The sequence below is a fragment of the Molothrus ater genome, chromosome 13, assembly GCF_012460135.2.
Source record: "Molothrus ater isolate BHLD 08-10-18 breed brown headed cowbird chromosome 13, BPBGC_Mater_1.1, whole genome shotgun sequence".
NCBI classification, from domain to species: domain Eukaryota; kingdom Metazoa; phylum Chordata; class Aves; order Passeriformes; family Icteridae; genus Molothrus; species Molothrus ater.
In genome coordinates this window covers 8328861-8354592 of record NC_050490.2, presented here as the reverse complement: position 1 = coordinate 8354592, position 25732 = coordinate 8328861, and the positions used below count along the sequence as shown (strand labels likewise).

General features: G+C 39.9%; 1 protein-coding gene across 1 annotated transcript in view; it reads right to left on the bottom strand.

Annotated features, from left to right (window-relative positions):
• Nucleotides 1-25732, bottom strand: part of ATOSA (atos homolog A) — a 48239-nt gene that overhangs the window by 9349 nt on the left and 13158 nt on the right. The window contains 9 exon segments of the mRNA XM_036389374.2: nt 94-252; nt 958-1066; nt 1859-1932; nt 2914-2937; nt 2939-3031; nt 3707-5555; nt 5821-5946; nt 6382-6584; nt 7417-7601. Of these exon segments, the coding sequence (XP_036245267.1) occupies nt 94-252; nt 958-1066; nt 1859-1932; nt 2914-2937; nt 2939-3031; nt 3707-5555; nt 5821-5946; nt 6382-6584; nt 7417-7601 (2822 nt within the window).

Sequence of the window (25732 nt, the reverse complement as noted above, 5' to 3'; positions counted from 1 at the left end):
ATCTTTACTTTCTGAACCCTCTACTCACCAAGCTCTTGCTCTTCACCTCCACATATCAGAACTTATTTAAAATAAATCCAACCACACATTTACCATGTAAGGAGAGGGAGCATTGTCATCTGAAACGCTGTAGAATGACACCTCAACTGGCAGAGTCATGTGCGTGGGACAAAAGACTCCACTTGCTCCCACCTCTGCTGTGAAACCCTCCACGACACCCAGCGGGTCCAGGCGGAAATTCAGGACAGATTCCTGAAAAACAAAGCACACACAGCTTAGCTTGGGATCACCTCAAATAAAACAGAGCATAACTTCTGTCAGAAATTCTGTAATCAGGAAAAAAGTGCAAAAGCCCCCAGAGAACTTTATTGCAGCAGGATATATGCTTGATTTTCAACATTTACTATCTGAAAAAAATAAATTAACCTAGATTATGTAACCTTCCCCTACAAATTCAACTCTGTACTTTCAAGACAGTACAATATAACCCTTTAATGCACTGGCTAATAGCTGCTGTTATTGGATATGCTACATGAAGTGAAGAGCTGAAGCCTACACTTCAAACACATTCTGTTTAACACACTGATTTAATCCACCTTTTGTGACATACTAAGTAGACTGTAAGAGTGAAAATGTAAATCCTTTTTTCTAGGTAAGTACATTATAAACATGAACAATTACAGGTTATTAAATCTCATTTATGGCAACAGAACATCTTCTAACTTGACCGTATGGGAAACAAAAGCCTAAGCAACTCATTGTATTTGAATCTCTGAGACAGAAGATGTCTGGGGCATTAAATAAGTGCCTTTAGAGCTGGAAATGAAAACAAATTTTATTCAATTCAGTCAGGAACTTCTACATTCTAATAGTACTGGAATTGTTCACAGTAATATACTTTTAAAAGCAGTACAGAAGAGTAAAAATACCACAAGAATTCTAGAGAATATGCAATACCTCAAAGTTTCCCAGAAGGCTCAGACTTGTTACTGGGGGAGCACTAGAACTTAGAAATGGTTTCCCATGGCTGTCTGGATCACTGTCTTTGTTTATACATTGTTGTGGGCTATTAAAAAAAGACAGAATAAATATAAAGGATAAACACGTTTGCTTTTGTCTTCTGGGTATAAACAGCTCTAGAAAGAATAATTTACTTACTGTACTACAAAATGTTATTCTAAAGAAGAAACAGTTGAACATTGCTTATTAATACATTAGCAGAACATTTTCTAGTTAACTGAAAAAATATTTTTACCAGCTTTACATTACAAGGGATAAAGACAATAAAAATTTGTTCTTTAGCTCCATTTGCAGGAATCAAAATATCATATTTTCTCTTGTATGTGGGTACTTTTGTCTCATATTCTCATATGAGATATATGTCATATTTTCAATATCAAAGTACCATACCAAAAGCTGTTTATTTTAGATGTATTAATGCATGAAAGGTCATGATTGGCCCTTTTTAAAAGTCTGGTTCTCTGAACAAGTGAAGACAAAATGCTTAACACGTTCAACACTAAGAAAAAAACACAACACAAAAATAACATTGGTTTGAAGGAGAATCAACAATTACTAGCTTTTCTGTCTGAAAACTCAAGTGTATCTGGTAGCATATCCACCTCTGCACGGGACAGAATTCATTCTGCCAGCAGCTCTCATTCCATGGCTATGTCCCAGAGCTGTGCTAACCTGGAAACTCCCAGGGCAACTCAGCTGCTGAGCCCTGTATAAAAATGAGGATTCTTTTGAAAGCATTTTTTGTCTTTGCTAACATGCTTTGCTTTTGCATATAAGTATATTTATACACATTATGCCTCCCTCAAAAATCTCAATGTTTCTGGTAAATAAAACATACCTTCTTGCAGACAGACATTTCAACAATGAAGAATCCAGATCAAAGCACCCAGACTGTGTTTTCCTTTGAGGAACCTCAACAAGGAAAGAAGATGTTAATTTGAAAACTGAACTGCTACCACAGACAATTTTGCCAAGTATGCACATTTTGCCAAGAATTTTCATGACATTATAAAATTACAAAAACAGAGCAGAGAATGTAATTCCTATACATTTTAAACTTAGTGAAGAAAGTTCTAGGATTATTAATGATGAGACTGTAAATTCTTAACAGGAAGTATTTCAATAAAGACATTCAGGAAGCTGATGTCTCTTTGGAACAGGACAGAACATTACTAATAAACGGGCTGTACCAATTTCCCTGAAAATATGACAGCCTTTACAGGCAAGGAAGAACAAAGTGTCCCATGTGTTGATTACAGGACATTGCTACTTCAGTAGCTTTAATAGGAACTGCCTGGATTTTTAAAACACCAAACAACCTACCAAGAACTGCAATACTTCCCCAGTGTCTGCCTTATCACAGCAGCTTTGTTCACTAAGTCATTCCATAACACCTCTGGTTACCTCGGTAACCTCACTTTGGTAACCTCTGGTTACTGAGGTAACCAGAAGTTAGCAAACTGTTCACAGAAACAAAGGCTTTGGAATAATGGGAAATCAGGTGTTAAAAAGGAACACAAAATCCCCTAAATGACAAAATGTTAACTTACACTTAAAACACTGATCTTCAAAATGCTTTCTTTTGTGCTCTAAAATAGCACCAAAGCATTGTTTCTATCCATTTTTCAATTTAATGCCACCTTTTGTTAATCTTGATATGATCTCAACAACTACATCTTTAGTATTTTCTTTTCCAAAATTATTATTCAGCCTAATTTACATGTTAACTCTCATTTAAGCATTAATTTCCACTCACAAGAGTATTCACTGTGACACAAAGTAAATACACACCCTTCACCGAGGTATTTTGTCAAATTTTGTGCCATGCACAGACATTAGAAGAACAAACAGTCCCTTTCTCAGCTAAAATAATTTCAAGAATAAATAACTTACAGGACTCGACAGCAGAGGCAGTCCAGGTTCTGGGATGAAAAGCCTTGGTTGAAGTTCCATCCAGGGATCGAAAATTGTGTTTCCTCCACGTATTTGTGTGTTTTAGAGGTGGTGCTTTCTGCCAGCAAAACAAATTTACTGAGCTTATCAGTGGGCTATTTCAGTGACCTATCATGGTAACACTCTTGCTGTAAGGGAGAAGACTCCTGACCAGGTGGATCTACAGCACACTAGCATGGGATGAAACATTCAGTAGAAATTCCCCTTGACTCAATCTACAGCTACACAGACTGCCCCAACAGATGACATTCCATACTCAGATGGGTGTATTTCTACAAACCAGGGTGCCCCCCTGCCCATGGAAACAATCATTGATAACTCTGTCACCATGAGGGGAAGAGGACAGTTAGTCCTTCTCCATGTTAAACTGATCAAGTTTAGGGGAGGCTCCACCAGCCAAGTTACCCAAGTTACCAAGTTATTCTTATCACACAGAATCATTTGACAGGTCACCTTGTCAGCTAGGCCATGGCACTAAATTGTTTCTTGAACACCTCCAGGGATGGTTCAATTGTTTCTTGAACACCACCTGGGGAGTCCATTCCCATGCTTAACCCTTTACATGAAGAAATTCTTCCTGAGTTACTTCAGGCCAAGACTACAATGGTAATACACTGCTACCTGCAAGGTCAGGCTGAAACTCCTCTTCATGCTGGCCCCCAGCAGATAGCGGGTACAAGCTCTGTGACAAAGGGCAGCTAGAGGAATTATTGCCTGTCCCAAATGTTCTTACCTGTACATCTGGGTTCTTCTGCCGCTCACACTTAACCACATTGTCTTCTGCAGGTTTCTTCTGAGAAGTGCTTTGAAAATCAAGGCCTGTTGGGTCTTCATTCTCATCATGTGCAGTTTTTGTTTTCTCTTGTTTGGTTTTGGTTTTGAAACTATCATGGTCTTTATTTAAATAATTTTCAATACTAATAAGTTGTGTATTTTGCTCATAAATAATTGGTTTTTTGGAGTCTCTGTCTAAACATTTGAGCTCATTTTTGTGCAAAGAGTCAGACACCGGGATCACGGTTGCTTTTTTTGTACCTTCAAGTATTCTGCATTTTTCTATCTGTATATTATTACAACTGTCTGTGCCATTGTTCTCACTAACAACTGTTCTTTCTTTAAGTTTATTTGTGCAAATCTGTTCATCAATGCTGCTGGGATTTGAACCCTGTTTAATTCTATTGGTTATCTGGTCTTTCTGTGCATAACCAGAATGTATTTCCAATTTATCTGGAATTTCAGATTTGTTTTCTTTAATACATGATGATGATATGTGAATACTACTAAAGGCATGAGAAGTTTTATTTGAAGTCTGATGAAATGAATTTTGGACAGCTTCACTGGGTTTTGCTAAAACCAATTTTCTTCTTGCTTGGACTTTTAGAGAAGTCTTCAATTCTCCATCAAACCTAGAAGGACTGATAGGAGTATCAGGTGTCTTTGTCCCTGATTTACTGCTGTCTTCTAACAAAGAAAATTTTGATTTAGCAGAAGAAACAGAAGACGGTTCCTTGCCTTTCTTCAGCAAATTTTCATCTTCATACGTACTTCGGAAAATTTTTGACGTGACTGGAGTAGCCTCATGCACTTTGAATGGATGTCCAGCAACATGGGAAGTAGCTGGATCACAATGGATCAAGTGCTGGGCAATCCTTGCTATCACCTCCTGGCGCTCCTGGAGCAGGGAATCAATCAGAGGGTTACCCTCCCCTGCCGACGGACGGCCACAGTGGCTCCCTGGAACACGGGCGTCGAGCAGGGGGACCTCTGGCACTGCTCTAGCTTTGCCTTCATCACCATCCTCCTGTATTGCATTGTCTAAGTTGGCAGCAGGAACAGGGGAGCTCTCCTTGCTTTTCCTTGGCAAGTTTTCCTCTTCGAAAGTGCTCCGAAAAGCTTTTGGTGTAGCTGAGATGTTTTCATGTGTGGTGAATGGACGCCCAGCAACAACTGGTGAAGTAGCTGGATCACAGTGAATCAAGTGCTGAGCGATCCTTGCAATGACGTCTTGTCGCTCTTGAAGTAAAGAGCCTATCAAAGGATTGGTTTCTCCTGTGGGCTGATGACAGCAATGACTGTTTGAAACACGGGAATCCACCAGAGAGTAGGATTTAAAAGTTCTGACCGGTGTTTCACGAGCCTGTGTCTTATTGTCTGCTGCGGCATTATAGCACTGAACTTTAGACTGCGACGCCCCAAAGTCAGATCCAAGTCCGGTAGATGGATAAAGTTTTAAATTTCTAAAAGATGTGGCAAATTCAGGCATCTTTTTTCCATTAAGTAGGCTTTCAGGTGTCATTGTCCATGTCTGCTTCCCACGAAAACGCAGTGGACTGGAAGTGCTGCATTGCTGAGCAGCACTGGGATCGCTGCGCTGATGGAACTTTCGCTCTTGCATTTGCTTTTCATAAAAGTTAAGGTTGGTGTGAATACTACAGGTCAAAACTGGGTAGTTGGATTGCCTGGGCAGGGACTGGACGCTGACCCTCAAGGCCACATTGTGAGAAACATTAGGAACAGGAAAGACATGCTCAGTGGGTGTCTGGGAGAACGTCCATTGCAAGTCCACATCTGCAGCGCTCACCCTGAAACAATACCAAAGGGCATTTACAAAAATAGCTAAATGAAAAGTGTTTATCTACTTTCTAACAAATATCTAAGAAAGAGCACTAGAAACATCAGCCACTGCTGTACTTTGCACAGTACACAAATCCTACAGAACTGCCAAAGTACCAGGCCAACAATATGGCACCTTCTAAAAGCAAGCAGGAAACAGGAGAGAAGAATGCTTTTAAGACAAGCTGCAGCAACCTGCAAACAGCAACCAGTTTTTTTCCATTGCAGGCATACCTGTACAGGATGTTTCGGGGAACAGCACCATGTGAAACACTCAGCCACGCGCTCAGCTGAGAGAAGAAAACAAAGGAGCGAACTGCCAGCAAAAGGGTCTTCTCTTCAATAAATCGATCTCCACTCCTAAGCATTTAAAGATAAACACATGAGTGTTGGTAAGAATATTCAGAGACCTATTAGAATTAGAACATTGTCAGATCTTTGGTCAGAAAATAAAATATAGCTAAATCATGCAAAGCAAAAGTTCCTCAAACATTTTGAAGATTCCAGAGCCTGATTTGTTTTTATACACATGAAAAAAATTTGACATAACAAATGTTACATGTTACTATTTGCAGCCAGGATCATTTCATACTCTGCACTGCACAATGTGCACTGCAGAAATTTTGAGTATAAGATGACTAAAATTGCAATGCTTCGATTTCACTAGCAAACAGTGGTTTTCTTAGATCAGTCCTCCTGGCAAAGAGCCAGTTCAAAACCACTAACTGATTGCTTTAAGGACTTCAATATGACAAGATTCTTGCAATTATCAACTAATCCTCATATCCAACTTACTGTCGAGGAACTGGCTCCAAAATCCACCTTTCTAACAGCAATGCATCTTGTTTGATTGCAGGATCATTTAAATCATTCCCCTCTGTGGTGGGCCCTTCATCACTATAGCAACAGTCTGGAAGTAGCATCACTTCTACCATGATTGGAATATTGTTCTTCCACAGAAGCATAACCTCAGATCTGGTTCGCCTGGCCTGACGACACTGAGGGAAAGCAAAATGTCAATATACATAAGCCATAAAAATACTAGCTAGATTATATCTAATTTAAAAGCACAATCCAAAGTACTAGAGAAAGGTAAGGGTCAAATTCTGTTTGGTTTCACCAAATTAGAAATAAGATTCCAGAGCTATTAAATGAAAAAATAATTAACACCTCCTTTACAGTTGTCATTTGAGCAGCTTTCTTTAGGAAATTTAAAAAGCTTGTAAAAATGCATTTCCCCAACCACTGCACTTTGCTACCTTATAGTTATCTCTCCACAAGGCACCCTCTTGGGTAGACAGACTCAAGCAGTATCTTTATAAATTCTGTGTCTTGGAGCAGGCTAACTTCTGCATGAATGTAACTTAAATTCCCACAGTACTTAAGAATTTTTACTTGAGAAATTGAATGCTCCAGTCTTACTCCCAAATAGGCTAGATTTGATGTGCTTGTGATTTTTGGATCACTAACTTTTCCAGAACACCTGGAAAAGCAAAAAGTTAGGCAAGTCAGCCTACATTTTCTCAAAAGAAACCCCAGACCAAGAATACTAAGTATAGTGCTTGTCATTTGCATAATAAAGATTCAAAGAGGCACTGCATTCAGGTAGTCATGCAGAACTTCATGTTCAAGGATAAAAGGCTTAATGATCTCTCATTTTAGGGACAGATCTATTATTAGCAGGATACCAAATTACATACTCATTTAAATGAAGGACTGCCAGAAAGCCATTGTTACTCACGCTGAACTGTGAATCCACTGTGGGGTTCTTGGCTGACTTTAACCACAGGAGCAAGGATTTGTGACATGAAATGGGTACCACCACCATACCTGAGCCAGTTTGTCGCTGCATTCATGCTTAGTTGTTGGTGGCTGACTTGACTGTGCTGGTGGGCAGTGAAAGCCCTCTGTCCTGCCCTTGATGGAGTACTCTGGTGTCCGGCCCTCCGTGATCAGCAGGGCCAGGGAGACCAGGAACTCCTCAGCTTCATACTCAAAGTATTCATCCAAAGTATCTGCCATTTCAAAAAGACAAAAATGAATGACATTTGCTGGATAACAACTGTTGGCTGACCCTGCAGTTTGTTTCACTTACACTTGAAATGAGAGTGAGCTATGGGAAATGGATCTTTGTGTCAGACTGGCTGCATTCCCCATAAAACCCACCACTCCCCACTCCAGCACCACAAAACAACTTTCCTCATCTCATAATGTTGTCACCACAAACAAAGAACTTAGTTTTTCTACAGCTTTTCCCAAAGACAAAATGTTTCCTGGGCTCTTGTTGGAGAAGTCTAATGACAGTATGACTTGGCATTGTTATTATCATCTGACAGATGGAATAAGAAGCCACAATATATCATAAAGTAGATTAAAAATTGAAGAAGAAGAAATATTTACTTCTATTATGGAAAAAGTGGGACACAATGTTCTTTAAGATTTTTATTGCAAGTCCCTCCTGCTGAGAGCAAGGCTTACTTCAGAGGTCCATTTTTAGTTACCACTAACACATAGGAAATGTTCTGAAGAAACATACAGACTATTCATTGTTTTGTACCACGGTCAGTCTAAACTTGTGCAAAGAATGAGAACTCAACAAGTCTCTGTAGACAAAGCAGCAGCTGGCATTGCTCTTCATGAAGAGCCCTGGCACACTCAGTTCCTGCAGAGTTAAGAGGCACCATTTTATGGTGTTTATATTATAGAGCACCCGTTCTCCTCCTCCTCCCTCATCACGAGGATGTCACCCATCATTCAAACAGATTTAAGTACAACCAGATCATGTCGTTCCCCTCATTGCTTCAAAACACTTCAAGTTTCAAAATTATTTAATTACTGAAGAGGTTACAGAAAACTCTCTTTTCCATGAAAGCTAAAATACATTCCCTTCAAAGTCTATTTTAAGAGCAGCAAAGAAAAGCGGGTGGAGGCAGGGCTGCCAGCAGTTCTTTACCTTTATTTTGATGCTTTAGGGAACAAAAGCACCTGACATCTTCACAATTTTAGCTTAAATGTCCTATGTCATCCACCAAAACTGCCACAGGGAGAGAGTTAATTTCTATTCACGTTTCAATTATCATGCATAAAATACCTTTCAGAAGACTTTTTTGTCTTGGTCCCCTAATAGCAGAGCATTTGGCAAACACTACACAGGCAGACTTGAGAGATGCACACAAGAATGGATGCATGAAACAAAAGCTCCAATTAAACATGCAATTATCTGCATATGCAAATCATGAAGTGTGTACAACTAGCTTTTGCATGTTCATATTTGCCTAGCCCAGGCTTGTACACCATGGACCCCAGGGCTTACAGACTATTCGAAGGGATCTACACAAGGTAAGTAAGAGAAGTCAGCCCACTGCTGAAGAAGAGCCAGAGGACAGAGGAATTACCCTGGAGGACCCCATATGGCATTTGAACAATACATTAATTCATCTGGCATAAGTTAAAATGGTCATTCACCTGATGGATGGCAAAAAATATCTAATAAAGGGTGCATGAAAGATTAAAGGAATGGTAAATAACAGAGAAGACAAGCCTCTGAGGTAGTGATATGAGTCACCTACAAAATTAGGCACCTGCACTTTTTTTTCAGCTGGAAGTCTGGTAAACAATAGGCAAGTCATACCTGGGAATAGGAAAATGGAATTTAGGAGGACTCTGAAAAGGATTTGGATATACAACAGACAAAACAAATAATTGCAGCATTATCTTGCTGCTAAGTTAATCTTTATATGTCCAAAGCCCATGGTAATTTCAAGAAAGTCACAGCATGAAGGATCACTACTGGAGTATTTTGCATACTCTGACATAGAAGTTCATCAAAAATCTAGAAAGTTTTCAACAGGAGTGAAATTAATTTAAACAAGAACTGTCTCATGCTTAGCAGACTAAACAAAACTAATTCACCCCAACAAAAATCTGCAAGAGTTGTTTTTAATTAAAATACATAAAAACATGTATGATTTTTAAGAAAAACTGTAAAGAGAGTCTGATCAAGATCAGCATGTGCACAGTAAAATGTGATACCTGAAAATTTACACTGGAGAGTTTTAAGTGGCAAGTACCACTAAAACAGACATGCCCTTCAATTACCATTAGCAGCTTACCAGATGAAGCAGTAGTTTCTATTATTTAGCTCTCTTTTAAAGAAGATAACCCATATGTTATCAAAACCTTTTGGATTGACACAAATTAATGGGCAAATCCTATGGCCTGAGTGCTTCTGCTGAGCAGTTAAGATTTAGGCAAAAAAAACCCACCTCTTTTTTGCATTAAAAAGCCTCTGATACCAAAGCCTATATTGGCTACCTAAAGTGCTCAGTGCCTTCACAGAGCTGTCACAGGTCACTACAAGGCATAGACCTTTAGTTTAAGATGTTTAGACATAGTTTAAGATGTTCAGATGAAAGATCCAGTGAATAGCAACTAAGCAAGATCTAGTGAATAAAGCCAGGTACATATTCTGAAATAATCATCACTCAAGAATCAGATTACATACACAATATTGATTTATGTAAACAGATAAAGCTCACTTCCAAGTTCAATTTACAAATACTGCCTCTGGTTCTGTATCAGACTTATTATTTCAGAAGCAACCAGTTTCTTGCCTTAAAAATGGAAGAGAAGGCCCAACTAGCTAAAGAGACATATTTATATAGTTATATTGGCTGCAGTTACAAAAACACCACATTGTTTCAAAATAAAAATGGCATCACTAAAAAGCCTGTATTGAACTAGGAAATGCTGCAGCATTATAAAGACAGGGCCAGAACTTTAAAATTATGTCAGCAAGGGAATCAACCAGTTATCTGAACTGGACTTTAAAAAAAATAAAAAAAATTAAAGCACAAACTGCAAGAGGTATCAAGAAATATATTTTTCCTACAAAGTTCATGTGGCATAGTATCTTTTTTTAGCTCCACTAGATTTATATATCATTTAGCAACTTCTAAGAGTTTTTATAAAGAAAAACCCTATAACCATTGAGAAGCCTTGTAATTGTTCCTATACAACAGACACAGATGATGCAAGTTGATGTAATTGAGGACAAGGGTAGAATGACATTTATAGAAACAGCAAACTCAGTGTTTAGTTAAAAAAAAGTCTTACTGTGTGTGTGCTGTAACTGTGTGGTTTGTGTATGAATCAGCCCAAGGACACATCATATATTGTGTATAGAATAGCCTCAATCCTATAACCTGACTATACAACTATGATTATTGTTCTGCTTCATTTCTAGCACTGCAACGTGCCAAGTATATTATATAGCATAAAATATACATCTCTGCACTGTCTGGAGTTTATTCTCCTTAAAATAGCAAAAAATCCAGTTAGCTGACACAAGTAAATAAGAATTACAGTAATAAAGCACTAAGCCCTCTAACCAATACATTATAACTAAAGATTATTGACCAGGTGGGCACAAGAGATAGCAGCACGTGTCAGACTACTTTAGAAGGAACAAAGAGAAATTTAAATTTAGACTGAAGCTACTGTGCATAGAGCAAAGCATACAATACTGGAGAACTGAATATACAATACTGGAACTTTGTTTTCCTTTGCCTCCTGCACATATTAACCCCAGCAAAGACTGATTCTCTACACCTTCTCAAAAAACAGAAAAGCCCATTTAACCAGAAATGTCAAAGAGTCTTCAAATCCTTGTCCTCCTACCTCCACTACACACAAGTGCATGAGCACTGGAATACAGAATAAGAACCCACAATCCCCCCCCAAACTGAAATTGGCTGACATCCTGAAACACCAATTAAGGTTAGTTATGTGGTAGTAGGGATTCACAAATCCACTTAACTGTAACCCAAGGACTCTCTGAAAACTTCAGTTAATTGAGTTATGCTTAGCTGACTCCTTTCCCAACTAGGTCACGCTTGTGCAGACCAACTCCCTTCCCTTTCCTATCACAGCTTTTTCTGTAGTAATTACAGAAGATGTTTTCCTGAAATACATGTTTTAGAAGAGCATTTAATCTGTTTTCTAGGCTCAGGCCAGGAAACAAAGACATTTGGTATCATGTAACCCATTGTGCTCCAGGTGCCACCAGAAGATGCATCTGGGAGCTGCCACCCTGACCTGCCTGGGAACAGCAAGGCAATAAAAGGCCCCAGCAGAGCCTCTCCTGCCCTGTGCTACCCTCCCATCATGACCAGGCTGTGATACAATCACAATCTCTCCTAGTCCATGCTTATTTTCTTGTCTTAGAACCTCTCATACTGCACTTCTCACCACAACTGTCTACCAAACTCATCCTCTTCTCAGAAAAAGAGCTCATTTTTGCAAAGAGACTTTCTTCAAAGAAAGACAATTTAGTTCAACTGAGAGTATCCTTTAATCCTGACCTTTACTGATTGAGGGCTACTTCCTTTGAGAGTCCATGAAACAACTAATAATTGTCCTTGAATATGCTCTGTAACAGCCCAGACCTTTCCTGGAAAATCTTTAATAATGGATTTTGAAGGCCCCTGATTAAAAGTAATCACTTTCCTATTTTACTTAGAAAGTTGAAACCCAGTAAGCAAAATACTTAACAAAAAATGGGCTGCATGGTGTAGCCTGTTGGGATTCCCAGCTGATCAAGCCCTGCTCCTGCCCTGCACCTGCCCTGCACCATGGCACAGCTGCCCACATCTGCCCCCTCTCCTTCCTTTCTCAAAGACTAAAAGCATGGCTTAAATATTTGCATTTCTTTGTTGTGCTTTCAGTTCAGGCAGTCCCTAAGGAGACACTTCAGTCCAAGGGTCCCATGGCAGGAGTCAGGTACACTGGAGGAGAAGTGGCTGCACTGTCAGCACTCAGAACCCATCACCTCCCAGCAAGGGCAGTGCCCTGCATTGAAAAAAATACAGCAAAAGCCCTTCCTGCAAATCAATCAACTCTGAGTAAGTTTTATATCTTGCTATTCCAAGAAGCAGGTTAAAGGTACTTCCACATTTTAAAAGTAAGGCAGGGATTCAAGAAACTACTGTAAAGGAAATGAAACACAACGTAAACCTTTGACTAACAGCTTCTCTTCTGGAATTAGAAACACCTACGGATGCTTTGGTTAACTAATTCCACGTTTTGCTTCACTTCAAAAGAAAGTTGCCCTTGAATCCCCCAAATTCAAGATTCTCTAAATGAGCAGTCATGTTGTGTCTGCATATTACAAACCCATAATTATATCTGAAGTCACACGCTTCAAAAGCTTTGTAATATTAGGAGTTTAGGTATAATTTAAGCTATCAAGAGTTAAAGTTATGAGATGGCCTACTTTTTTCAAGAAACAAGCTATTAGTTTTTTAAACTCAAGCAAATACAGTGAACTGGTTACCTTAATTTAGGAAGAATCCTATACAGATTGACACACATTGCCAACTGTCTTACATTCTTATGGGTCGAGATCTTTGAGCTCAGGGGCAGTCGTTGTGAAAACATGAGGAGAGTAGCACCATAATTCATCTTATTGTTACTGTTTGCTTACTTTTTCCAGGGTGCCAAACTGAAGCACTACCTGGGTATCAAAGCAGTTCAGCTGTAGGCAGAAAACAGCAGCATAGGAATTTATATTAGAACTGATGCATACCTGCTATTCAAATAAAATAACAGTATAAGCAACAAAAAGCTCTGGTCCTACTTAGTTTCACATAAAACAGAAAGAAATTCACCTGCCTCTGTGTTGTTATGCCAGTTTATAATCAGAAAAAACAACCAAAGCACACTATCTTGTAAGTTAGGGGGGTTATTTAAACCTTAAGACAGAGCTATGTGGAGCTGATGAAGTTATTGCAGAGTTGCAGAGCAGTAAGAATCAATCAGTGCCATGAGCTGCAGAGCAGAGTGCAGTGCTGCATTAACTCCTGGGTGTGTGTGTATCACTGCTCATCTCCTGCACGTTCCTGCTGGATGCCTCTCACAGCACCCAGGGCTAATCTCGAGGCAGCTTTACTGTAAATAGAGAGACTGGTTTGAAAACTGGGCTGGGGAAAAAAAAAAAAAAAGTACAATTCACATTTTACTAAAACTTATTCAGGTTCAAACAGCTTAGTAAGTACAGACATAAAATCCATTTAAATCCATTTAAAGCTTAAGTTTCTTGCAGTCATCTCAGAAACTGCTCTCTGGGAGTGTAAAAGGTAGACTGTTAAACTGATCTGGGTGTTCCCATCTTGCTTCCTGCGTTTTGGCTGACATCCTATTTTGCCATCACCATGCTGCTTACTGAGTCACTTCTCTCCGTCCAACTGTAGCTTCTATTTTTATCTAAGCAACAACAGTTTAATGTGCTTCTTTTGATTTTTTGGCATTAAACCAGAGTCTAGATCCAATATTTGCATTTTGATCAGGGAAACTGGATTTGTATTCCCTTAAGTGGACAAAGAAAAGGAATAAGAAAAAATGGTATCAGCTGAATCATTTTTTGCTCCACAATGAAACCACAAATTGTAAAGTAGGTCAATCATTACAATTTCAACATTGGTATTTAGTAGAAGGAAAGCAATACCTTAAAACATCAACTTTGAGGCTTGTTTCAAACGTCAATTCACCAAAAGTTGCAAGAGAACATGTATAATGTAAAATACAACTGCCCCACTCTATCCTGACATGGGTAAATAATAACTAAAATATGAGTGTAAAGCTGTAAGATTATCAGTGCTGCAATGGTTAGCAATTTTAAAATAAGCCAGTTGTGGGAAGAGAACATTTTCTTTTTGCTGACCCCTAAACTAAAGGTGCTCCTTTGTACCAACATGCTACAACTGGACAGGTCCTGAAAGCAAAGAGGACTTGGCTCAGCAAATGCCCTTAAGAACACATCAATTTCTGTTTTCCTTTATATTACTATTTCCTACATTGTGATTACATTAAATGTGACTACACAAAAAAGCTGAAGTGATACTATAATGAAACAAAAATGCTTAAAAGGAGCAGACCAAGTAATTTCCATTAATTAATCTCTAGGTTTTTACATTTTTGCCTTGTTTAGCTGATGCTCTGCCTAAGCTAGCAAGTGTTAGAACAAACTGCATGACACAAGGCACCTATCTGAGCAAAACAAAAATTTAAATCCCAACAAAACAAAAGGATTTCTGTCAGGTGTTTCTGTTCATTTCTAAAAGAAAATAATTAGGAGAAAACATCTGTTTTAGAATTAGTGTGTGGTGTTGAGTATAGAATAGACACTTGGCTGTAACTGGAAGAGAATAGAAGGTTTCTATCTGGCCTTCACTCACCACCAATGCAGTGATTTACTACCCTGGTAAATATGCTGATAGAAACTTTGCAGAATTATATTGGAGATAAATTTCTGTTTTAAATTCTACCCTAGTCCCAGGGGGTAACAAGGGCAATGTGGAGGTCAGACCTAGGCTAACTTCACAGGCACTGGCACCACAATGCAAAACCCATCCAAATTCTCAGTTTGGGGAGCTGAAGGAGCCATGTGTCACCCTAGAACAGAAAGCAGCACACTTCAGTTTACAGAGTATGTGAGAATCTCTTCCTCAGGTGTTTCCTTGGCAAATAACTGAGCATTTTTTACACTGAAACACAAATTTTCCAATACAAAATTTCTATGTACATAATTGGTTTCCATGCTTCCCTCACTGGTATTGATGATTTTCATCAAGGCTTTCCCAGCCAAGGGAACTTTGGAGATGGGAATGATGACCACCTTCATTATGACTGCTCATTAACTCAGGAAGGAGATCAGCAGCAGCCACATGGCTGAAGACACATGGACTGAAGGCTTTCATCAGCTTACTCTATTTCACCTTAGCTGTAAATATCATTCTGCAGTGACTCCACAGCTGCTGCTTTCTTTTCAAATGAAACCCAGTGTGTGTTAACAATGAAAAAGCACATCTATTTAGCTAATCCTCACCTCTTCCTGAAGGCATATCATCCATGTGACAGTTGCAATTGAGTATTGGGAAGTCTAACTCCCAGGCCAAGACATCCTTCCCATTAAACAGGTTGATGGCAGCTCTGCATTAAATTCCAGCTGTGACAGCATTTTTATAGTACATAAATAAAAGCGTGTGCCAGAAATTTTACTTCAGGCCCCACACACAATACAGTACACGATGACATACATAAGTTTCAATTTTAATTTGTTTAACAATCCAGCCTGACAAAGATTCAACTACTTGCACACTTCTGTACTGTTTTATACAGAGATTGGTTTAGAGATGGAAAGCAGTAATTTGTGACAATAAATCACTTCCAGATGTTACTGGAAAACAACAGAGACCTTTTAAAAAGTCCTGCAGAAGGTATTTCAGTGCCTATGAGAGCTGCACGTAAAAAAACTAGATGTTTGCACCTTTTGCTGACCAGATTTTTGCTGAAGTGTCACTCAGTTTATGCCTCTGTAATCTATCTTCACAACAGTCACAAGTATCTTTGGGCTCAGCATTTATAGGAATGAAGTGTTGTTCTTGCCAAATATATTGGTTTCTAAAATTTCCCCATTAACACCGAAAATTTTTCTGTTTGGGGTACTTCATGTTTTATCTCATCACCTTAAATACGTATTGTACTTAGAAACTTTGGCATTATACTTTCAAGTGTTCTTGTGCTTCTTTTTCTATTCATATAGATAAAATAACACTTCTTTTCTGAGGAGAAATATAAAGTAGTTTCAGCTTTTAAAAGGATTTTGAGCAAATTGTTTAGAAGAGTCACTTAGTGCCTGACAAAACTGCAATGGGAACACAAAAATCTTGCTGGGAAAAGCCATCTCTACTCTATGTGCACTCTGGTTTACACCCACCAGGCACAAGTTCTTCTTCCCTAAAACCATTGCAAGGAAAAGAACTGTTACATCATGTGCCCTTTGCTTCAGACCATAGTTGGACTTGTTGGAAAATAAACCAGAGAGTGGAAAGTGAGAGCTCTGACTCACTTTTGGGTGGAATCAGCAGGCATGCCACAGCTGCTGGAGTCAGGGAAAGCCCCTGGTAAAAGTACCATGTTGACTTATGGGATCACACTTTATGGAAACCTTTCACTGAGCATTCAGCCTTCCACACAATATTGCTGCCAAGGCAAGTGAGGTTTCATAAGCAGCAAAACACTCAGCCTTCCACACACTCAGAAAACTTTCAACAACCAATACTCAAACACTCATCTCCACACTGTGATCAGGTGCCAACGGGCCTGACTGATGGTTTTTGAAAACCATGCTACTGACAAAGCTCTTGTATGCTGAAAATCTCCTCAAACGATACCTATCAGTATCTATTTTTAATAGATATTGCAATTTCTCAGCTTTACTGTGGTTACAAAAACCTCAAACAAAAAACAAACCAGAGAAGACTGTGGGACAGGGGTGGGCAGAAGTCTACATGTTTTTTAAAAAAAAAAACACCTAGTCCAATTTTTGGTGAGTCTATTCTATTAAAAGACCACTAAAAAAATAAAACCAGACAAACAACTCTCCCATGTGTGGTTAGTATGTGATTTCTTCCGGGGCAAGAATTTTGATCTTTTACAGGTAGCATATTTTAAAAGTTTTTGGTTTTGGTTCTTACATTACAAATTGGGTAAGAGTGTAAAATAGGTGCTATCAGCAAGTCACCAGTGCAGCAATAAACCCTGCACCCATGGAAAAAGCAACCCCTCTCCCTCAAGCATGGATAACACTCAATTTCAAATATCCTGTGTCTTAGAGGAACCTGTAAAAACCATAACATTATGAATGAATGCCAGCACTGTTACCTAGGTCAGCCAATGGCCCTGATCCAGATAAATGAAGGTTAATTGGTGTTATTTTTAAATTCTAGAGAATATGACAGTCTGTGCAGTTTTCCATGGGGCTGAAAAGACCTCATGGGCTAGGAATTAAAAATCTGTAACTGCTTGGGCAGTAATGAACTTGTAGTTCAATACAAATCATCAAAATAGTCATTGTACATGTCTAGATGTATTTCATCTGGGCAAGTACTGAATTGCTTGATGTATGCAGTTTTTCTTTCTCTTGCTTTCACCCAATTTGAAGACTTGACAGGATCTAGCTGAGTACATTTATCTTGTTACAGATCAGACTGACCTTAAGATTTAAAAAAAAACAAAACAACAATCAGACTAATGAAACTCTAGAGCACCAGACCTTGGAAAGTACCTTTTTAAAAACAGGGCCCACTTGAACAGTGAAATTTCAAACAGCATACTTGTTTGCTTACAAAATTTAAGTGTCTGCTTTCCCTCTCCCCTTCATTCAACCATCCTTCCAGGCTTGCACTGCAGCTTTGAAGGCTACCAGAACCATCCAGCCACCGGGCACCTCGCAGAACAAAACAAGCTCCTGACAATCCCAGACGCAAGACACTCGCACCAAGTGCCAAAATTAACACTGCTGGAGCAGGGATAATAGTGGTGTATTCACCGTGTATCTGCTGAAAACAATTCTCCCTTGAAGGGGAAGAGCTTGCTCAGGCTGCTGCTGGCAGGGAGCGAGGCAGGGACAGTGAGGACAGCAGGCAAAGTGCCCCTGCACAGGGAGGGGACAGCAGGCAAAGTGTCCCTGCACAGGGAGGGGACAGCAGGCAAAGTGTCCCTGCATGGTGGGGACAGCAGCAAAGTGTCCCTGCATGGTGGGGAGGGCAGCAGGCAAAGTGTCCCTGCATGGTGGGGAGGGCAGCAGGCAAAGTGTCCCTGCATGGGGAGGGGACAGCAGGCAAAGTGTCCCTGCACGGGGAGGGCAGCAGGCAAAGTGTCCCTGCACGGGGAGGGGACAGCAGCAAAGTGTCCCTGCACGGGGAGGGGACAGCAGCAAAGTGTCCCTGCACGGGGAGGGCAGCAGCAAAGTGTCCCTGCACGGGGAGGGGACAGCAGCAAAGTGTCCCTGCACGGGGAGGGGACAGCAGGCAAAGTGTCCCTGCACGGAGGGGACAGCAGCAAAGTGTCCCTGCACGGGGAGGGCAGCAGGCAAAGTGTCCCTGCATGGTGGGGACAGCAGCAAAGTGTCCCTGCACGGGGGAGGGGACAGCAGCAAAGTGTCCCTGCACGGGGAGGGCAGCAGGCAAAGTGTCCCTGCACGGGGAGGGGACAGCAGGCAAAGTGTCCCTGCACGGCGCTGACCTGGAGTCACCCACCAGCCTGGGCTGGAGCTCATTGGCTGCACGTGTGTTTGTAACACCCTGTACTGAGGATTCTTGGAACGTTCTTTCCAGAGAATCACAGGGACAGTGCTCACCCCTCCAAGGCCACTTGCAGGCCAATCTCCCCAGCAGCAGCAGCATCCTGCTCCTCGAGATAAACTATCAGTTTATACAAGAGGAAAGGATCCAAAGCCTGCTCACGTGCTCTGAAATCAGGTGACCCGTGAGTCAAGGGACAGAGTAATAAATTATTAGGAAAAACAAAACACTACACTAAAAATAGTGAACACGAGCAGCACATGAAGAATAACAGTTTTTATCCAGTCAAAGCTCAAGGCCCTCCCCAGCCTCTTTTGTATCTGGGCAAAACAAATTGACATGAGCAAAGACAGACAAACAAATAAAACCTTACTTTAGTTCTTCCTTGATAATTCACAACTGTATATTTAATTGAAAGTAAACAGAAGGGGGAAAAGCCCAGAAAGCTGAGTTTTGGACCAGCAGAAAAAGTATTAATGCCCAAAGTAAATATCCAATGCAACTTCAATCAGAAAATATCAAAGTTACTTTCTTTCAGGTAAAATTGCTCCAAGATGAATTCAGCTCAGATAGGCCAAAAGCTTCACTTCAGCTACTAACACAGTTCAGGCAACATTAAGGATTTGCCCACTTGTCAGGTTTAATAGATCTAATAAATTATTGTGAATGCTCAAGTTAAGCATGAGGTAAAAAAAACAAAAGCCCTTCACAAACATTCCAGAATCCAAGTGCCTGATACCCATAACTTATTTTGTCAACCCTCCCATTAGCAAAACCATTATACAGAGATTTTCTACTAGAAATCAATAAAGAAAATAAATTTTGTTATTATCAAGGGACAACAATGTATAATTTTGTTGGAGGAAGAGGATTTTTTCTAAGAGATAAGAAAACAGCAAGCACAGAATAGTAGTCAAAAAGACTTAAAGTTTCCATTTAGAAGTATCTGATTACATTGGCTATTACTGTAAACAGCTGTTTTTTTTGCAATCACTTATCTTCAAGAACTAATAAAAAACACATCTGAGAGATTTTTAGCACAGAACATTTTATTCTTACCATCTGAATTAGTGGCTGAAGAAAGTTCTGAAAGGATCAGAATCTGGCATGGGAACCCAGACAACAAGCAACCTGCCCTCTTTATCCCCAGAAAAACATGCAAACTGGGTTCACTACACCCTCCTTGCTGGGCTGAATCCCTAGGAAACAGCATTCAGAGAATTGCTTTTAGCATGAGCTGGTTTTCCTCTCGAGTATGGAAAAATGCTTGTCTGAAATCCAAAGATTTTCCTCAGAGATAAATTCCTCACAGTCCAAGCTGGAAGCACGCCCTGCCAGTGGGGACCTGGGCTGGGCACAGGCCCCGTGAATGGCACCAGCGAGCAGATGGCACTGCCTTATCTGCCTGCCCAGGGAAGAGGCAGCACTGCCCGCAGGATTGCTCACGGAATCTGTGTGAAAAAGGCACAGACGAGGTTGTGCCTCAGCACCACTCAGCCCTGTAAGGTACCTCTGGTCGGTGCCTAACAGGAAACCGTATTTTCCTGTTCTTTGTCTCTTAAAACATCATCTTTCATAACAAGAAAATTACCCTTTTTTTCTTCTCCTTTCAAGATCCTCCATGGCTTACCAGCATTCCTGTTGTCACCCACTCACTACTGCAGTAAACTGGCCTGTGATTACTTTAATCACCAGTCCTCACTCCCCCTGTGTTGTTCTACACCCTTGATTAAAATGACTCTGCTTTGCAGCTTCTCCATTACGGTGATAAAGGCTTGTTAGCCTGTGGGAGCACAGTTTATCTGTCTCCATCAGTATTATCCCTTTTTCTCCACACAGCCCTCTGTTGGAAGCCATTGATTTAGCGTTTGATACTTGCATAAGGTCTGAGGTGAGGACAGTCTTTTGTTCCATGCTTGTATAGTACCCAGTAAAGCACAGATACCCAAGTGGGAGTCTTAATTTGTATCACAGATAACAAATAACTCCATGAATTTGCTTCCCTTCTCTTTAAGTCCTCTTATGACTGAGTTACAAGTTACACACCTGGAGGATGAAGAAGTCCTTGATCCATCTGACACAGCAACACAAAACAGTGAGCAAACACATGCTGAGAATACAGAGGCTTGGTACACAACTACATGAAGTACTTCCTTCACTCTGCAAAGAAGCCACTGCTGTAGTCAAGACCCACAAGCATAGATGTACCTCACAAACACAGCAAAAGCTGAGGAATCTACACGTTCTTAACAGCACTGATAAAAGAGACAACAAGTTGTTCCTGCTGTATGAGAAGTGACCTGGACTCAGTTATATACACAGCTCTTGTTCATGACTTCCCAAATGAAACCCCACCCTCCAGTACTTTCAGTGCCATGAAACTTAGTCTATAACAACAATCCTTCAGATATCTCGCCCTAAAAAGAGATATTGACACTTGTGGTTTGAATTTAACTACAGTAGGTACAGCACCCATAGAGTAACCTCACGATAAAAATAAGAGAGCACTTGGGGCACTTCCAGCATCCTGCTCACACAGCCCAAGGCCAGTGGGAGTCAGAGTCACATCCACCCCACCACAGGCTTCTCCTCACCTCTACCACGCCCAGGTCAAATGCAGAGAGCTTCCCACCTCCTGCTCCCTTTCCCCTTTGTGATGCCATTTAAGTTGCATGAGGCAATTTTCATGTTTAGTTAAATGGAAAGGATTCAGAGAGATCTGCTCAGATTATAAACTTCTGCATTTAAACTGATGTTTTAACTGCCAGGCATTTTAAAGTATACAGTACTTCAGACATCTTTTGGAAAGATGTTATAGGAACTCCAATACACAAGGCCTCTAGGAATTCATATCCACTTTTTCTTCGTTTACCTTTTCTCCTTCTCCAGCTGGTTTGCTTTGCCTTTTAAAATTTGTTTTAAAGTCATAAAACCAACAAGTTATCTTGAGTTTCATAAACTTTGCTAAAACTGGAGAGTAAAACGTGTTAGTTGCCATGGCAGTAGTGAGGAGTTGCTGGGTCAGGATGTAGAGAACTTCTCTTGTTCTGTCTCATCATTTGCATCAGAAGTTCAGCCATCTGTTATTAACTATTTAACAACAGTCTTGCTTGTTAGCACTGGTGCTTGCTATTTAAGTCTCCCCACCTTCAGCCCTTTTGAAAATCTCCTAATTAAAGGAAATTCATCTGAGGGCTCAGTTATCTTTCAGGTAGGATGACCACCATTACTTCAAGTTGGCCAATATTCTCCTTTCTCACCAAGGAAAAAGCAAACACTTATGCAGACACCACCCTCTAGAAGCAGCAGCTTTATTGTTAGACAGCAATTTGAAAAGAATTTCAACAGACAGTAGATGATGTGGCTGAACTCCAAGAGAGGCTATATCCCTCCATTTAAGTACACTCCACTATACAATATCTTCCCCAAGTTCCATAGCATCCCTCAATCTTCTTTATCCCAGCTTCTTGATATTTCAAAAGAAAAGTTTTGTAGTTTTATTTCAGAGGATGAATAGCATTGATTCAACCATGTGTTGCTAACAAGTAAATACTGTCTTTCACCCTCTGAGAGAATCTGAAATATATTTGTCTACTTGCTGCATACATGAAGAAAACAAAACTTAGTTCTTCATTTCCAAGCATAGAATTTTGGAGTTAAAAGCATTTTACCTTATCTTTACTCTGCTATCTTCATTTAAATCTGCATAACCTAAAGAAAAATACTCTGAGTCTCATTCTAGGAAAGCAGGCCAGTCTTGTTGCTCCTCACTCATCACACCCTCAAGAAGAAAGTGGGAGGCTGTACAGTGACAAAAGGGAACAATGCATCTCACTGTTCCTAAAACTACTTCATAAAAAAACACACACAAAAAAAAAACACCAAAAAAAAACCCCAAAATACCCAAAAAACCAAAACCCAGTACTATTAGGGGCAAGGAAGTGGCCTTCAGCAGGAAGCTGGAAGCCCTTGTTTCAGTCATTTAACAACCTAACATATGCTAAGAGCACTCTGTTCACAGGTACAGCTCAGATCCTCCAAAATTATAAAGTGGAAGAAAATTTTGAAAAATACTTATGTGGAATACAGAGAGTTGCAGGGCATCAGAAGACTAAGTCACACATCCCAATAACAAGACTATTTTCCAGGCTGGTCTGTCCTTCATGATGACAAGCAGACCAGCAGCCTGTTATATGCACAAATAATTTCAGAGCAGCAGAACATGGCTCAGAGACAGCACAGGCTGAGATGCCTTCTCAGACTAAAAAAAAGAGAGATTGGGTAGATACAACCACACATGCATAGGATAGATCTGATATAATACAAGGGTTTAGAGATCCAGAACAAGAACCCAGTGTCATTACTTCTGGCTCAAAAGAGAATGATGCAACTGAACAGTCTAGAAGTGCCTGAAAAGATTTTCCTCTTAGCATGTTCAGGAAAATTCTATATTACAGATATTTTTGACTTCACATGTGAAGGCTTGGAGAAACACATCCAGGGCAGCTTTCTGACTATCAGACCATATCAACTTGAGAGGTTTGCTTCAACTCCAACAAGAATGTGAACACTGATGGCATAACTAAGCTCAAGATAAATACAGTCCTGGGGAAGAACTATTAAGCACATTTTCTGCCTACATGCAAGGCACCTACTAATGCCACTGAGCTGCAATTTTTTCTCCCCAAAATAACTGAAAAACAAGAAAATGAGAAACAAACCTAAGAGTGCAAATGCACTGGTAATAATAAAGCTTGTAAAGAGCATTAACAGGGAGAAGAGATAGAAACACTCAAGAATGCAATAATTTTATTTTAATGGACAAGACATTAAACATTATAGTATGCAGGTTAAGTAGGAGCTGATATTCCTATAACTTTATTACAACATCATGTCAGTTAGAAATCACACCTACAAGCTGAAAACTTCTGCAGCTCTGCTGCTAGAACAGAACTAAATATCAGGGTAATTAAAAAAGCACACAGGAGAAAAAGCACAGGACTTGCTAGGAAGTGTCCTCAGGTGAGGAATGCAGATTAAGAATTCCATTATTTTATCTGAAATACAGAAAAAGACAAAACAAAAAGCCCAGAGCAAACTATTTTCATAACATCTGACCTCTTCTACTGCAGCTTCTTTTTTGTATTCATCTTCTCTTTGTGCTACTTGATCTCCCAAAACTTTGATGTTACAAACCATTCATTGCCATCTAAGTGGTGGGTAATTTATCTTGTGGAACTTTGTCAGAACACGTCTGACCACCCAAAATCCTCCTCCTAGCTAGTAAGGCTACCTTCAGCTTCAGTAGGCTTCAGTATTTGCAGCCCCAATTATTGAGAGGGTGGGGTGGAAGGAGAGGCATAAGGCTAGCAGACCAAAGGCACAGACTGTACTTCTTCCTGAGAAATGCAAGGAGCTCTGAGAGATGAAATTGATGATGGTGGAGCACCATGAAGCTCCTCGGTTCATTTTTCCAATGCTATTAACCTTCACCTACAACGCCTGCCCTTAAGTGGCTAAACAGTAACCTGCAAAAGTAAAAAAGTTACAAAAGAGACAATATATGCTTCCCATCTAAAAAAAAATTCTGGGAGAGTGGCCAGGCCCATAAAATTGTTTTTAAATTTTATTTGGGAGGATAAATGAGGACATTACAACTCTCAAGCTGTGTAAAAGACTATACTTTAAAATGGACACCAGAGGCTACTATGGAATTTTGAATGCATAAAACAAAAGAACATTTTTGATAGTTTTAGAATTGAACTGTGTCACACAGCACAATTCAGCTATTTACAAGTTTCTATGCTGTAAGTCATGTTATTAAGCTGTAATAGTTTTCTGGTACTCCAAATAATAAAACATTACATAGGGTCAAAACTGAAAGGCTTAACAGAATTTCAGCCAAGAATCCAGTTTGCCTCCCTCTTCCCTAATAATATGGCAATTTTCCACATAGCAAAATGGCAGACTCACATATTTAAAATTTAATCTATGTAATTATGAAATTTCACTTTGTCCTCTCAAAAATTCCTTACTACTTTACAAAGCAGTGCTTCAGTGATTCAAAGCCAATATTCCCACACAAAAAACCAAGAGTGCACTAGTGGAATCATTCCTCCTCCCGTGCCAGGAGGGGGTCATTCAATGTCAGCAAGCTCACTTAAATTAGAGCTCTTGCACTTTTCAGAGGAATATCAACAAGCTCTAGACACAGGATGAATATATATAAATGTATAAATACATATACAAGTACTCGGTCAGAGCAACATTCACATTTTTAAATAACAAGTTTGTATAAAAAGCAATAGATAATCCTCAATTCTGCACTGAGTTCAGTATAACATTAATTAGCTTTTTATACCATATAGTTGAGCAACCAGTACGATGCTAATTAAAAATACATATTTGTATTGCCCCCAAAGCTGACATATTTGCATCAGCTTCATTTGCCCCAAGACAAACAAGTAGTGGCAAAGGGCTAATAATGTTTCATGCATTGTTTCTAGCAGAAATCAAAATACTGTAATAGTTTCCTCCTGCTGGAGGGAAAAAAAAAAGAGGAGAGAGAAACTTGACCTACATAACAAGGCACAGAAGAAACTCAGTTAAGCTTCAGGGTGTTTTTGGGAGGGGGAAGAGGTTGGTTTTTTTCTCATAACAATGAAGAGTCAAACAGTTACATATGGCTACACTAACTACAACTGTTAGCACATCTGACACTTAACTAGCGTCTCACTTTTAAGGTTTAAAAATCCTCCCCTCCTGTTCCAGGACATTTAATACTCTTGCCCTAACAAGCTAATGAATTAACCGAGTTAATTTTTAGGCCTGTCCATTACTTTCCTTTAAGGGAACGTTAGAAAAGGAAAACGAAAAGCCAACCCCCAACTCAGAGAAATTCAGCCTTTCATAGGCTCAGTACACGGAAGGAAGAATGTCTGGTTTGGGTTTCTAAAGGAACTGTTTACAGACTCAGCCGGAGAGGCAAACTTTGCTACACTTCG